This window comes from Balaenoptera ricei, chromosome 2 (genome assembly GCF_028023285.1).
Source record: "Balaenoptera ricei isolate mBalRic1 chromosome 2, mBalRic1.hap2, whole genome shotgun sequence".
Lineage (NCBI taxonomy): Eukaryota > Metazoa > Chordata > Mammalia > Artiodactyla > Balaenopteridae > Balaenoptera > Balaenoptera ricei.
The window spans coordinates 177,224,113-177,237,072 of record NC_082640.1 but is presented as its reverse complement, the minus strand read 5'-3'; the positions used below and the strand labels follow the sequence as shown (position 1 = coordinate 177,237,072).

Sequence of the window (12,960 nt, the reverse complement as noted above, 5' to 3'; positions counted from 1 at the left end):
TCCCAGGATAATGACAAAAAGCTTCAGTCAAGTGTCACTGGCTTATGGTGACGGGTTTTTTTTATTGCATTGCCAAGAGTGGATTTTAAGAAAAAACACTACAAAGGTTTCAAAAACCCTATTTATTCTCTATCATCAAAAATAGCAACAGGGGGACTTATACAACTTTTCTGTGAGTACCCACCAGTCTATTTTTTTTTTTCTTAAAAAAAATAGAAGTTAGTTAAAGAAAAATGATTTGGTTTTTAAAAAATAATGTAAGGAAACACTTAATCGGATAGCCCAAGGAGTCATCAGAAATGTGTAGCAAGAAAGCTTCATTTTGGCCCTCTCCGGCCTTTGCACGTCTTTTACTAAACTAGAAAGAGAATGTACAGTACCAATATGTTCCCCAACCTGCTTGGATCGAATTGTTTTGTTTTGAAACCCATTATTGCTAAACCAGAGTGTTGACACTGAGAGCCGAGGAGTCCGCTCATAGAGGATAAAATTGAGAGGCTGCTTCTGAGGACTGGATCTCCACCTGGGCCATTTTGAACTGGGTGCATTGCAGCCACTTGCGCAGGGCCGCCAGGCTGGCACTGCTCTGGGTGGAGCCCGGCAGCGTCCTGAGGCTGTGGTGGTCCACGTTGTTCTGAATGGCCTGGAGGCGAAGCTGGAGTCCCGCAGATAAGTGCTGTAAGAAAGGGCAAGACGGTAGTTTAGTTTCTTTCCTGCTCGGGTTCCCGGTCAACGCAGGGAGTGCCGGCCTGGACTTCTTCTGCAGGCGGACCTTACACGTGGCACGGGGGCTGTCTGGCCTGAAGAAGGCCAACTCCCAAATTTGGGGAGGGCTCAGGACAGAGGGCGTGGGCCGGTGCCATGTCCTTAGAGCCCACCTGGCCCAAATCCATCCAAATAATGCCCCTCCCATCTCGACTCATTCACTGCAACACCAGTGCAGGGGCTGACACTTAGACTTGTCCCCCAAGGGCTGTTTGCTATGTGGGCCTGGTGTCGCGGGCTCTGCTGCCAGGCTCCCTGGGTTCAGATCCTCGGTCCCCTGTAAACAACTTGGGGAACAAGGTTTTTCGGTCTGTGTTTGGATTGCCTCATGGGCAAAGTGGGGATAGTAACACTCACCTGACGGGGTTATTGTAAGGATAAGTGAGTTAACAGAGGGGTCAGAACAGAAGCCGGCACGTAGGAAGTGCTCAGGACATTTTCATCATGATTATAGTCTCTCTGTTCTCACGTTCACGCACACGAAGGAGCTAGGTTGTAAGCTTTTCTTATTCTTCTTAGCTTTTCATGAAGTTCTGTTGGCCTCCACTTAGCACTCTGGGCAAGGTCAAATTGCCACAGATGACCGCCAAGCAGGGGGAGGGCAGTTTGGAATGCCTCGGGGTGAAAGTCCAAGCAGTTTTCACAATAGAAGCTAGTGGTGCAATGAGGTTTCCAGCAGAGCCACTGGCCCTACCGGTGGCCACAAACAGCAGTTAGGCCATGAACCACTACTCAAAGCCTGTGGGCACTGCGGACAGCTGTATACCTCTCTTGGTATCCCTTGAAGTCACCTCCCTTCCTTCCACAAGCATCCCTCCCCAACTCTGGGAGGAAATCCAGCAACAAGGCTTCCATCTTCTCCCCCTCCTCCCTGATACTCCCAGTGCCTTAGACGGGACCCAGTTTGGGATGGAGCGGGTGGTGAGCTTTGCCATCTTAATGTTAAGCCCCAGTAACTAGATTTACAGCCATGGAGTACGTCTGGCCCTGCAGTGACAATGCGTCACTCAAGGCGGGGCCTGGCAGTGAGAAATACGTTCTGTCTTCCCCTCCCTGGCTGTGGGACCCTGTCCAAGTTACTCTTCCTTCTGAGCCTATGTTTCCTCTTATATAGAATGAGGGGGGGGGAGTGGGCAGGTCCCTTCTAGTTCAATTCTGTCATTCACTGAATGTTATCCTCTCTTAGTAGAATTCTTCCCATCACAAAAAGTCAGTCCTAGTGGCCAGGAAATAGCACTGGACGTGTCTGGGATTGGATCCCATGGGTGTCCTCTGAAGGTAGAGTAGCTTTTCAGCCTGTATTCTAGTCAGTAGCGGAGCCTCGCCCAGACTCTGGGATCCTCCCCCTTCAATCAATGATGAGTAGTAGGGCAGCGGCTCCTGCTGTCACCTCGGCCCACAGGCCCCCTACCTGTCCCGCAGGGTCTCCTGCGTTATCAGCCCCCAGAGACCAGGAGCAGGTAACGAGCGGAGCATTGTGGAGCCCTGTGAACGTTACGAGCTTCTCTGGAGGGAACTGAGCTTCCAGTACACCCGGGGGTGACTTACCTTGATATTTGACTGAATCATTGGCAACCACATAGGTATCAGCTGTATGGAGAAACACAGAAGGCCCATTACTACTGTTCCCCATTCTCCCACATAAGCTCCGCTTACTGCCTGGCAAAGCAAGGCACACGGAATCCCTTTAACATCACAAAAGGATGTGGGCCTCCACTGCAGAGTTCCCCGCTATCAGACAAACGTCTCTCTGAGGCCAAACCCTGCTGAGCTGGTGGCATTTGGAGGTTAATAAGCGCCCCATGAGTGCCTGAAACACACACTGTAAATGACTGATTGTCTCTTGAAAGCTACCAAGCATGGGAAATTAAATGTGTATTTATTTAATTAAATCCTCCCTTTCTAGAAATAGAATTTCCTCCACGGGATCTTTAGAACTGAGTCTCCAAGTAGCATGGCGAAGCTATCTGCCTGTGGTCATTAAGAAAAGATCACTGGGAAGCGGTTAAAATGCTTAAGTGATGGACAAAGACAAGCCCTGAAGTTGCCTGGCTGTGATTTGGAAGACGAGACACAGCAGGAGTGAGTGCAGGCCGGGGTTTCAGCAGTGTGGGTGCACGGGCAGGCGAGCAGCGGGTCCCTGCTCCAGCCGGGAGCAAGGCTCTCAAATCCTGGGCATCTGGGGAGCCCTGCCCTTCCGCTGCCTCTGATTTGCCCTGAGACCCTTCCTAGGAGGTCACAGGTGCCCCGCCCGAGCTCCCCCAGCAGCGGCTCTCCTCTGTCCACTTTGGTCTCTCGCCACACTTCAGCCCTTCCTAACGCAAGTGTTGACTTGCGTTCGTGGCCTCATAAATCCGCAAGTCAGGGACAGAATACATTTCCCAAAGTGTATTCCACACAACTCTAGTTGGGTGGGATTTAAATGGGGAAGGAGGGCTATGATCTAATAACTCTGGAAATGTTAGTTTCTTTCAGGACTGCTCAGATCTTTAATATGCTCAAATGCATCATATCATTTCACTCCATGCTCTTTCTGACCCGACTCCAATAGAGTTGATATGGATTGCATTGTGTCCTCTCATATAGCCATTGTAGTCCTTGCCCACACAGCCTCAGATGTGACCTTATCTGGAAATGGGGTCATTGAAGATGTAGCGAGTTAAGATGAGGCCACTCTGGAGTAGGGGGGACCCCTAATCCAATATGACTGGTGTTCTTATAGAAAGGGGGAAATTTGGACACAGATAGATACACAGGGAGAGTGGCACATGAAGGTGAAGCAGAGATCTACAAGCCAAGGAACGCCAAAGATGGCCAGCAAACCCCCAGGAGCCAGGGGAGAGGCTGGGACAGATGCTCCCTCACAGCCTCAGAAGGAATCAGTTCTGCCATCACCTTGTTCTCATAACTTCTTGCCTCCAGGACCATGAGACAATACATTTCTGTTGCTTCAGTCACCCAATTTGCAGTGCTCAGCAGCCTAGCAAACTAATACAAGGGCACTCAAGGAAGCAAAGCCCAGAGGTGGGAGTGTGCAGAGAGGTGAGGAAGCAGTGGAGGTTCACGTGATGCTGGAGGGTGAGGTTCTTAGCATAGGGTCATGAAAAACAAGTTTAGACAAGCAGAGCAAGGCCTCTCCCCATCTACCCACAGATGAGCTAGGATGCCACATAAGGAGATATGGGTTTTATTCCAAATTCAGTGTGCTTTCTGATGAGGGAAGCCCCATTCACCGTGAGGAGAACGGTGCCCCAGCAAGGTCACTGTGGCAGCAGTCTGGACACTAGGATGTGGAAGGACATGGAGAACGGAGGCAGGGGCCCAGTGTGGAGGCCGCCTCCATGGTCCAGATAAGACCAGGGACGGCTTCCGGGATGGAGAAGGTTGCTGCCTGCAGTGCCAACCTGTGAGGGTCTGAGGACTAGTTTGCTCTTTGGATCGGGGAAAAGGTTAAAAGTGAGCCTGGGATTTGTTCACAGCAATGCAATGACCAAAGCGAGAGGATCAGGAGGAGAGCCTGCTGGGACGGGGGATAGCATATAAATAACCTCTCTGTTCACTAGTCACGGCCATAACTGCTAGTCTCATTTAATTCATCAAATCATTAAAAAAACAACTTGGTGAGGTGATAAATTATATTTCCTCTCTATTCTTTTTTTCCCAAGGCTAAATCTGGCTGCTGTTCTGCTTTCAACGTTCTATAGATACAAACAATTTGCTAATTTGACTTCTATTGATGTTTATTCCTAAACACAGTGTTTCTATCACAGCCATTTAATACTCTGTCGCTAATATGACTATTGTGTTTGGAAATGGAGGATGGTGTGCCCCAGAAGATGTGATGGGACTGAAACTCAATCAGAAAATGACACCCTTTCATGCCTCCCCTGCCACCCACCTTCATAATAAAACTGTGGGATTACGAAGGTTGGTGGCAGATAAGGGTGTACTCTCTGGCGTTTAAGAGGACCGGCTCATCTGGATATTCTGAATGGAAAAAATAAGTTAGTCTAACCGCCTTCTCCCTACTGTCTGCAGGGCAAAAACAAGCCCTGAGGGGTCCTAACGCCTACAGACTTTTGTTGTCTTTTGACCCATTTAATATGGAAGCAGGCCCCTATGCCTCTTGATGTTTGGGAAATACCTGAACTAACCTCTTGTTAAGAATCCTGAGGGACGGAGGAGGGTTGAGACCAGGGAATACTGAGTACTCTGCCCCTGGGTGGACACCTTTCTTAGGGTTGCCCCAGGGGCTAAGGGCCTTTATGAGGCAATCAAGGGGAATACTGAGGCTGATTTTAGAAGTGCTTTTGTTATTTCCCTATTGATGTAACACAAGACCATAAGATTCTAAATATACCTGCAAGGGGCCTTCAGGTTTGTGATTTACGAACCTGACTGAAGGCATCAGGTTAAAGTTCATTGTGAAGGACAGCACTATACAATCCAGCAGTCATCCTATTTCCGGAATGCTAATTTGACTTTTTTGAATAATGTTCATTTCAGTACCCTTTTGCTAGTGGCTCCTACAAAGCTGTCAGTAAGAATTAGATGTAATTTATTCTGGGCACTGTAATGTTATAATAAGATTGGTTGGTTTTTTTTCTTCTCCAAAAACAATATCCAGAAAACTAAAGGACATTTAAAAAAATATGTTGTTTTTCATCAAAATCAAAGGGATACTTTTCCTCTTATCTCGGTTTATGTTATGGGATAAATTGAAGACTTCCTGCTCAGTTGGACTATATTCATTTCACTCCATGTTTTTTTCCAGCCCTCAAAATAAAATTAGTCATGAAACTTTCTCTTTCACCCAAGATGGAGTAACAAAGACCAGATTTACAATCCTGCCTAAAACAAAACTAAAATTCCAGATGAAGGGTAATGAAACAATGATTTTCAGACATTAAGCATCAGCAATGCAGGACAGTGATCGCTGAGGGAGAGGAAACAGACAAGGTGACCCCTACAGTTATCCTAGCTCACTGCCTAGAAAGTGTTTTCAGTCAGTAGCACAGGGAGAAGGAACCCAGGTACAGTCTGGTGGTCTTCCTGAGGGGAGGAGATGGAGCTGGGAGTCCAGGGAGGCCAAGGGAGCTAGAGTTTGTAAGGCAGAGTAGTGGAAAGGAGAGAGCTATATATATAGAGAGAGAGCGCTAACTCTCTGAAGATCTGTAAAGGGTTCCCCTTGAGTCTTCAGCTCAATACTGACCAGTATACACATGTGAGAAAATTATCCAAGGCTGAAGAAAAAATAACCTAAAAAGATTAGAGGGAAAAATCCCTGGTAATCACATAACAATAGTTTGTGTTTCCACTAGTTACAGTAGAAAAATCTTGCAAATCATAGAACACCAAGTAGAGTACTCAGAAGGATATTACCTTACCAGTGAAGAAATAGTAGCCCTAGACAAACTGCTGCTCCGAAACTACCTAACAAAGCTTAACACCAAGTTTCAAAGGCATAAAACTGTTTCTAAGTAATTTAACTATGTCATAGAATACAGCTCAAGAATGCTTGTAGGAATAAAAAATACCTAGCACCCAAAAAAGTCGAATTCAAACTGTCAAGAATCCAATAAAAAATTACCAGGCATGCTAAGAAGCAGGAAAATGTGATCCATAACGAGAAGAAAAATCAAGTAACTAGAAAAGACCCCCAAATGATACAGAGAACAGAACTGGTAAACAAGGACATTAAAACAGTTATTATAACTATATTCAATATGGTCAAGAAGGTAGAGGAAATACTGAGTATGTTAAATAGAGGTATGCAAGAAAATTTTAAAGAAACAATAGCTGATACTTTTCCAGATATAATGAAAACTATAAATTCACAGATCCAAGAAAGTCAACAAACTCAAGCACAAGAAACATGACGAAAACTACACCAAAACTACCATTGCTTAGCAACAATGGTAAAGAAAATCTTCAAAGCAGCCTGAGAAAAAAGACGTATCATATACAGAAGAAAAGAAATAAGAATGACAAAGATTTCTTCTCAGAAATAATGGAAGCAAAAAGACAGTGGATGAATAGCGTCTTTAAAATACTAGGGGGAAAAAAAACTTTGAACCTAGAATTCAATAACCACTGAAAATAGCTTTCAAATATGAAGGCAAAGTAAAGACTTTCTCAGACATACAAAAGCTGAAGGAATTAAGCTTCAGCAGACCAACACAAGAAGCAGTAAAGAAAGTCCTTTGGGCAGAAGGAAGATGGAAGTTTAATTCTATAGAAAGGAATGAAGAAAACTGAAAAATGTAAATATGGCAATAATAGCAAATATAAATAAATATAAAACAAAATTTAAATTGCTTTGAGAGATAATTGTTTAAAGCAAAAAAATATTATGGTTTGGTTTATAACATATGTAGGAGTAAAATGGATGACAATCATAGCACAAAGTCTGGAAATGGAAGTATACTGTTGTACATTCTCATACTATACATGAAGTGGTATATTATTACTTGAAGGCAGATTGTGTTAAGTTAAAAATGTAGACTATAAACTCTTAAGTCAACCACTAAAACAACAACAGCTAAGACATATAGCTAATAAGATAACTGAAAAACACATTTAAATAACCCATGGGTCAAAGAAGAAGTCAAAAGGGAAATTAGAAAGTATTTTGAACTGAATGGAAATGAGAATATATCAAAATTCAGAGGAATACAGCCAAAGCAGTACTTAGGAGGAAATTCAGAAAACCAAACACTGACAGCTGAATAGAAAAAGGTTCTCAAATTAATGACCTCAGCTTCCACCTTAAGAATCTAGACCAAAAAGTGGAAATTGTATCCAAAATTTAATCATTAAAAACTCAATTAGTCAAAAAGAAGGTAGAAAAAGAGGGAATAAAGGACAAAGAATGGATGGGAAATAAAGAAAACAAACAGCAAGATATTTTAAGCCAAATCGTATCACAAAACACATTAAATGAAAATGGTTTAAAAATCCCAATTAAAAGGGATTGTCAGATTGGATTTTTTAAAAAGCCCAATACCCAACTACATACTGCCTATAAGAAATATACTTTAGGGAGATTTAACCAAGATGGCGGAGTAGAAGGACGTGCTGTCACTCCCTCTTGCGAGAGCACCAGAATCACAACTGACTGCTGGACCATCATTGACAGGAAGACCCTGGACTTCACCAAGGAGGATACCCCACGTCCAAGGACAGAGGAGAAGCCACAGTGAGACGGTAGGAGGGGCGCAAGCAGAGTAAAATCAAACCCCGTAACTGCTGGGTGGGTGACTCACAGACTGGCGAACACTTATACCACAGAAGTCCACCCACTGGAGTAAAGGTTCTGAGCCCCACGTCAGGCTTCCCAACCTGGGGGTCAGGCAACGGGAGGAGGAATTCCTAGAGAATCAGACTTTGAAGCCTAGTGGGAATTGGATTGCAGGACTTTGACGGGACTGGGGGAAACAGAGACCCCACTCTTGGAGGGCACACACAAAGTAATGTGTGCATCAGGACCCAGGGGAAGGAGCAGTGAGCCAGGGGGAGACTGAACCAGACCTACCTGCTGGTGTTGGGGGGTCTCCTGCAGAGGCGAGTGGTGGCTCTGTTTCACCGTGGGGATAAGGACACTGGCAGCAGAGGTTCTGGGAAGTTCTCCTTGGCGTGAGCCCTCCCAGAGTCTGCCATTAACCCCACCAAAGAGCACGGGTAGGCTCCAGTGTTGGGTTGCCTCAGGCAAAACAGCCAACAGGGAGGGAACCCAGCCCCACCCATCAACAGTCAAGTGGATTAAGGTTTTACTGAGCTCTGACCGCCACAGCAACAGGGAGGGAACCCAGCCCCACCCATCAACAGTCAAGTGGATTAAGGCTTTACTGAGCTCTGACCACCACAGCAACAGTCAGCTCTACCCACCACCAGAGCCTCCCATCAAGCCTCTTAGATAGCCTCAACCACCAGAGGGCAGACAACAGAAGCAAGAAAAACTATAATCCTGCAGCCTGTGGACCAAAAACCACAGTTACAGAAAGATAGAGAAGATGAAAAGGCAGAGGGCTATGTACCAGATGAAGGAACAAGAAAAAACCCCAGAAAAACAACTAAATGAAGTGGAGATAGGCAACCTTCCAGAAAAAGAATTCAGAATAATGATAGTGAAGATGATCCAGGACCTTGGAATAAGAATGGAGGCAAAGATTGAGAAGATGCAAGAAATGATTAACAAAGACCTAGAAGAATTAAAGAACAAACAAACAGAGATGACCAATACAATAACTGAAATGAAAACTACACTAGAAGGAATCAATAGCAGAATAACTGAGGCAGAAGAACGGATAAGTGACCTGGAAGACAGAATGATGGAATTCACTGCTGCGGAACAGACTAAAGAAAAAAGAATGAAAAGAAATGAAGACAGCCTAAGAGACCTCTGGGACAACATTAAACGCAACAACATTCGCATTATAGGGGTCCCAGAAGGAGAAGAGAGAGAGAAAGGACCAGAGAAAATATTTGAAGAGATTATAGTCGAAAACTTCCCTAACATGGGAAAGGAAATAGCCACCCAAGTCCAGGAAGCGCAGAGAGTCCCATACAGGATAAACCCAAGGAGAAACACGCCGAGACACATAGTAATCAAAGTGGCAAAAATTAAAGACAAAGAAAAATTATTGAAAGCAGCAAGGGAAAAACGACAAATAACATACAAGGGAACTCCCATAAGGTTAACAGCTGATTTCTCAGCAGAAACTCTGCAAGCCAGAAGGGAGTGGCATGATATACTTAAAGTGATGAAAGGGAAGAACCTACAACCAAGATTACTCTACCCGGCAAGGATCTCATTTAGATTTGATGGAGAAATCAAAAGCTTTACAGACAAGCAAAAGCTAAGAGAATTCAGCACCACCAAACCAGCTCTACAACAAATGCTAAAGGAACTTCTCTAAGTGGGAAACACAAGAGAAGAAAAGGACCTACAAAAACAAACCCAAAACAATTAAGAAAATGGTCATAGGAACATACATATCGATAATTACCTTAAACGTGAATGGATTAAATGCCCCAACCAAAAGACATAGACTGGCTGAATGGATACAAAAACAAGACCCATATATATGCTGTCTACAAGAGACCCACTTTAGACCTAGGGACACATACAGACTGAAAGTGATGGGATGGAAAAAGATATTCCATGCAAATGGAAATCAAAAGAAAGCTGGAGTAGCTATACTCATATCAGATAAAATAGACTTTAAATTAAAGAATGTTACAAGAGACAAGGAAGGACACTACATAATGATCCAGGGATCAATCCAAGAAGAAGATATAACAATTATAAATATATATGCACCCAACATAGGAGCACCTCAATACATAAGGCAACTGCTAACAGCTATAAAAGAGGAAATCGACAGTAACACAATAATAGTGGGGGACTTTAACACCTCACTTACACCAATGGACAGATCATCCAAAATGAAAATAAATAAGGAAACAGAAGCTTTAAATGACACAATAGACCAGATAGATTTAATTGATATATATCGGACATTCCATCCAAAAACAGCAGATTACACGTTCTTCTCAAGTGCGCACGGAACATTCTCCAAGATAGATCACATCTTGGGTCACAAATCAAGCCTCAGTAAATTTAAGAAAATTGAAATCATATCAAGCATCTTTTCTGACCACAACGCTATGAGATTAGAAATGAATTACAGGGAAAAAAACGTAAAAAGGACAAACACATGGAGGCTAAACAATACGTTACTAAATAACCAAGAGATCACTGAAGAAATCAAAGAGGAAATCAAAAAATACCTAGAGACAAATGACAATGAAAACACGACGACCCAAAACCTATGGGATGCAGCAAAAGCAGTTCTAAGAGGGAAGTTTATAGCTATACAAGCCTACCTAAAGAAACAAGAAAAAGCTCAAGTAAACAATCTAACCTTACACTTAAAGAAACTAGAGAAAGAAGAACAAACAAAACCCAAAGTTAGCAGAAGGAAAGAAATCATAAAGATCAGAGCAGAAATAAATGAAATAGAAACAAAGAAAACAATAGCAAAGATCAATAAAACTAAAAGTTGGTTCTTTGAGAAGATAAACAAAATTGATAAGCCATTAGCCAGACTCATCAAGAAAAAGAGGGAGAGGACTCAAATCAATAAAATCAGAAATGAAAAAGGAGAAGTTACAACAGACACTGCAGAAATACAAAGCATCCTAAGAGACTACTACAAGCAACTTTATGCCAATAAAATGGACAACCTGGAAGAAATGGACAAATTCTTAGAAAGGTATAACCTTCCAAGACTGAACCAGGAAGAAATAGAAAATATGAACAGACCAATCACAAGTAATGAAATTGAAACTGTGATTAAAAATCTTCCAACAAACAAAAGTCCAGGACCAGATGGCTTCACAGGTGAATTCTATCAAACATTTAGAGAAGAGCTAACACCCATCCTTCTCAAACTCTTCCAAAAAATTGCAGAGGAAGGAACACTCCCAAACTCATTCTATGAGGCCACCATCACCCTGATACCAAAACCAGACAAAGACACTACAAAAAAAGAAAATTACAGACCAATATCACTGATGAATATAGATGCAAAAATCCTCAACAAAATACTAGCAAACAGAATCCAACAACACATTAAAAGGATCATACACCACGATCAAGTGGGATTTATCCCAGGGATGCAAGGATTCTTCAATATACGCAAATCAATCAATGTGATACACCATATTAACAAATTGAGGAATAAAAACCATATGATCATCTCAATAGATGCAGAAAAAGCTTTTGACAAAATTCAACACCCATTTCTGATAAAAACTCTCCAGAAAGTGGGCATAGAGGGAACCTACCTCAACATAATAAAGGCCATATATGACAAACCCACAGCAAACATCATTCTCAATGGTGAAAAACTGAAAGCATTTCCTCTAAGATCAGGAACGAGACAAGGATGTCCACTCTCACCACTATTATTCAACATAGTTTTGGAAGTCCTAGCCACGGCAATCAGAGAAGAAAAAGAAATAAAAGGAATACAAATTGGAAAAGAAGAAGTAAAACTGTCACTGTTTGCGGATGACATGATACTATACATAGAGAATCCTAAAACTGCCACCAGAAAACTGCTAGAGCTAATTAATGAATATGGTAAAGTTGCAGGATACAAAATTAATGCACAGAAATCTCTTGCATTCCTATACACTAATGATGAAAAATCTGAAAGAGAAATTATGGAAACACTCCCATTTACCATTGCAACAAAAAGAATAAAATACCTAGGAATAAACCTACCTAGGGAGACAAAAGACCTGTATGCAGAAAACTATAAGACACTGATGAAAGAAATTAAAGATGATACCAACAGATGGAGAGATATACCATGTTCTTGGATTGGAAGAATCAACATTGTGAAAATGAGTATACTACCCAAAGCAATCTACAGATTCAATGCAATCCCTATCAAATTACCAATGGCATTTTTTACGGAGCTAGAACAAATCATCTTAAAATTTGTATGGAGACACAAAAGACCCCGAATAGCCAAAGCAGTCTTGAGGCAAAAAAATGGAGCTGGAGGAATCAGACTCCCTGACTTCAGACTATACTACAAAGCTACAGTAATCAAGACAATATGGTACTGGCACAAAAACAGAAACATAGATCAATGGAACAAGATAGAAAGCCCAGAGATTAACCCACGCACCTATGGTCAACTAATCTATGACAAAGGAGGCAAAGATATACAATGGAGAAAAGACAGTCTCTTCAATAAGTGGTGCTGGGAAAACTGGACAGCTACATGTAAAAGAATGAAATTAGAATACTCCCTAACACCATACACAAAAATAAACTCAAAATGAATTAGAGACCTAAATATAAGACTGGACACTATAAAACTCTTAGAGGAAAACATAGGAAGAACACTCTTTGACATAAATCACAGCAAGATCTTTTTTGATCCACCTCCTAGAGTAATGGAAATAAAAACAAAAATAAACAAATGGGACCTAATGAAACTTCAAAGCTTTTGCACAGCAAAGGAAACCATAAACAAGACGAAAAGACAACCCTCAGAATGGGAGAAAATATTTGCAAATGAATCAACGGACAAAGGATTAATCTCCAAAATATATAAACAGCTCATTCAGCTCAATATCAAAGAAACAAACACCCCAATCCAAAAATGGGCAGAA

At 42.4% G+C, this 12,960-nt stretch overlaps 1 protein-coding gene across 3 annotated transcripts in view; it reads right to left on the bottom strand.

The window, feature by feature from the left end:
• Positions 1-308: 308 nt before the first annotated feature.
• The window catches only part of UNC79 (unc-79 homolog, NALCN channel complex subunit), a 209,582-nt gene continuing 196,930 nt past the window's right edge, over positions 309-12,960 (bottom strand). For all 3 annotated transcript variants that reach the window (XM_059915826.1, XM_059915827.1, XM_059915828.1), the window contains 2 exons: positions 2,314-2,355; positions 309-676 (listed from right to left, as the gene is read on the bottom strand). In XM_059915826.1, the coding sequence (XP_059771809.1) occupies positions 476-676; positions 2,314-2,355 (243 nt within the window). In that variant the 3' untranslated portion in view covers positions 309-475. The remainder of the gene's footprint in view (positions 677-2,313; positions 2,356-12,960) is intronic.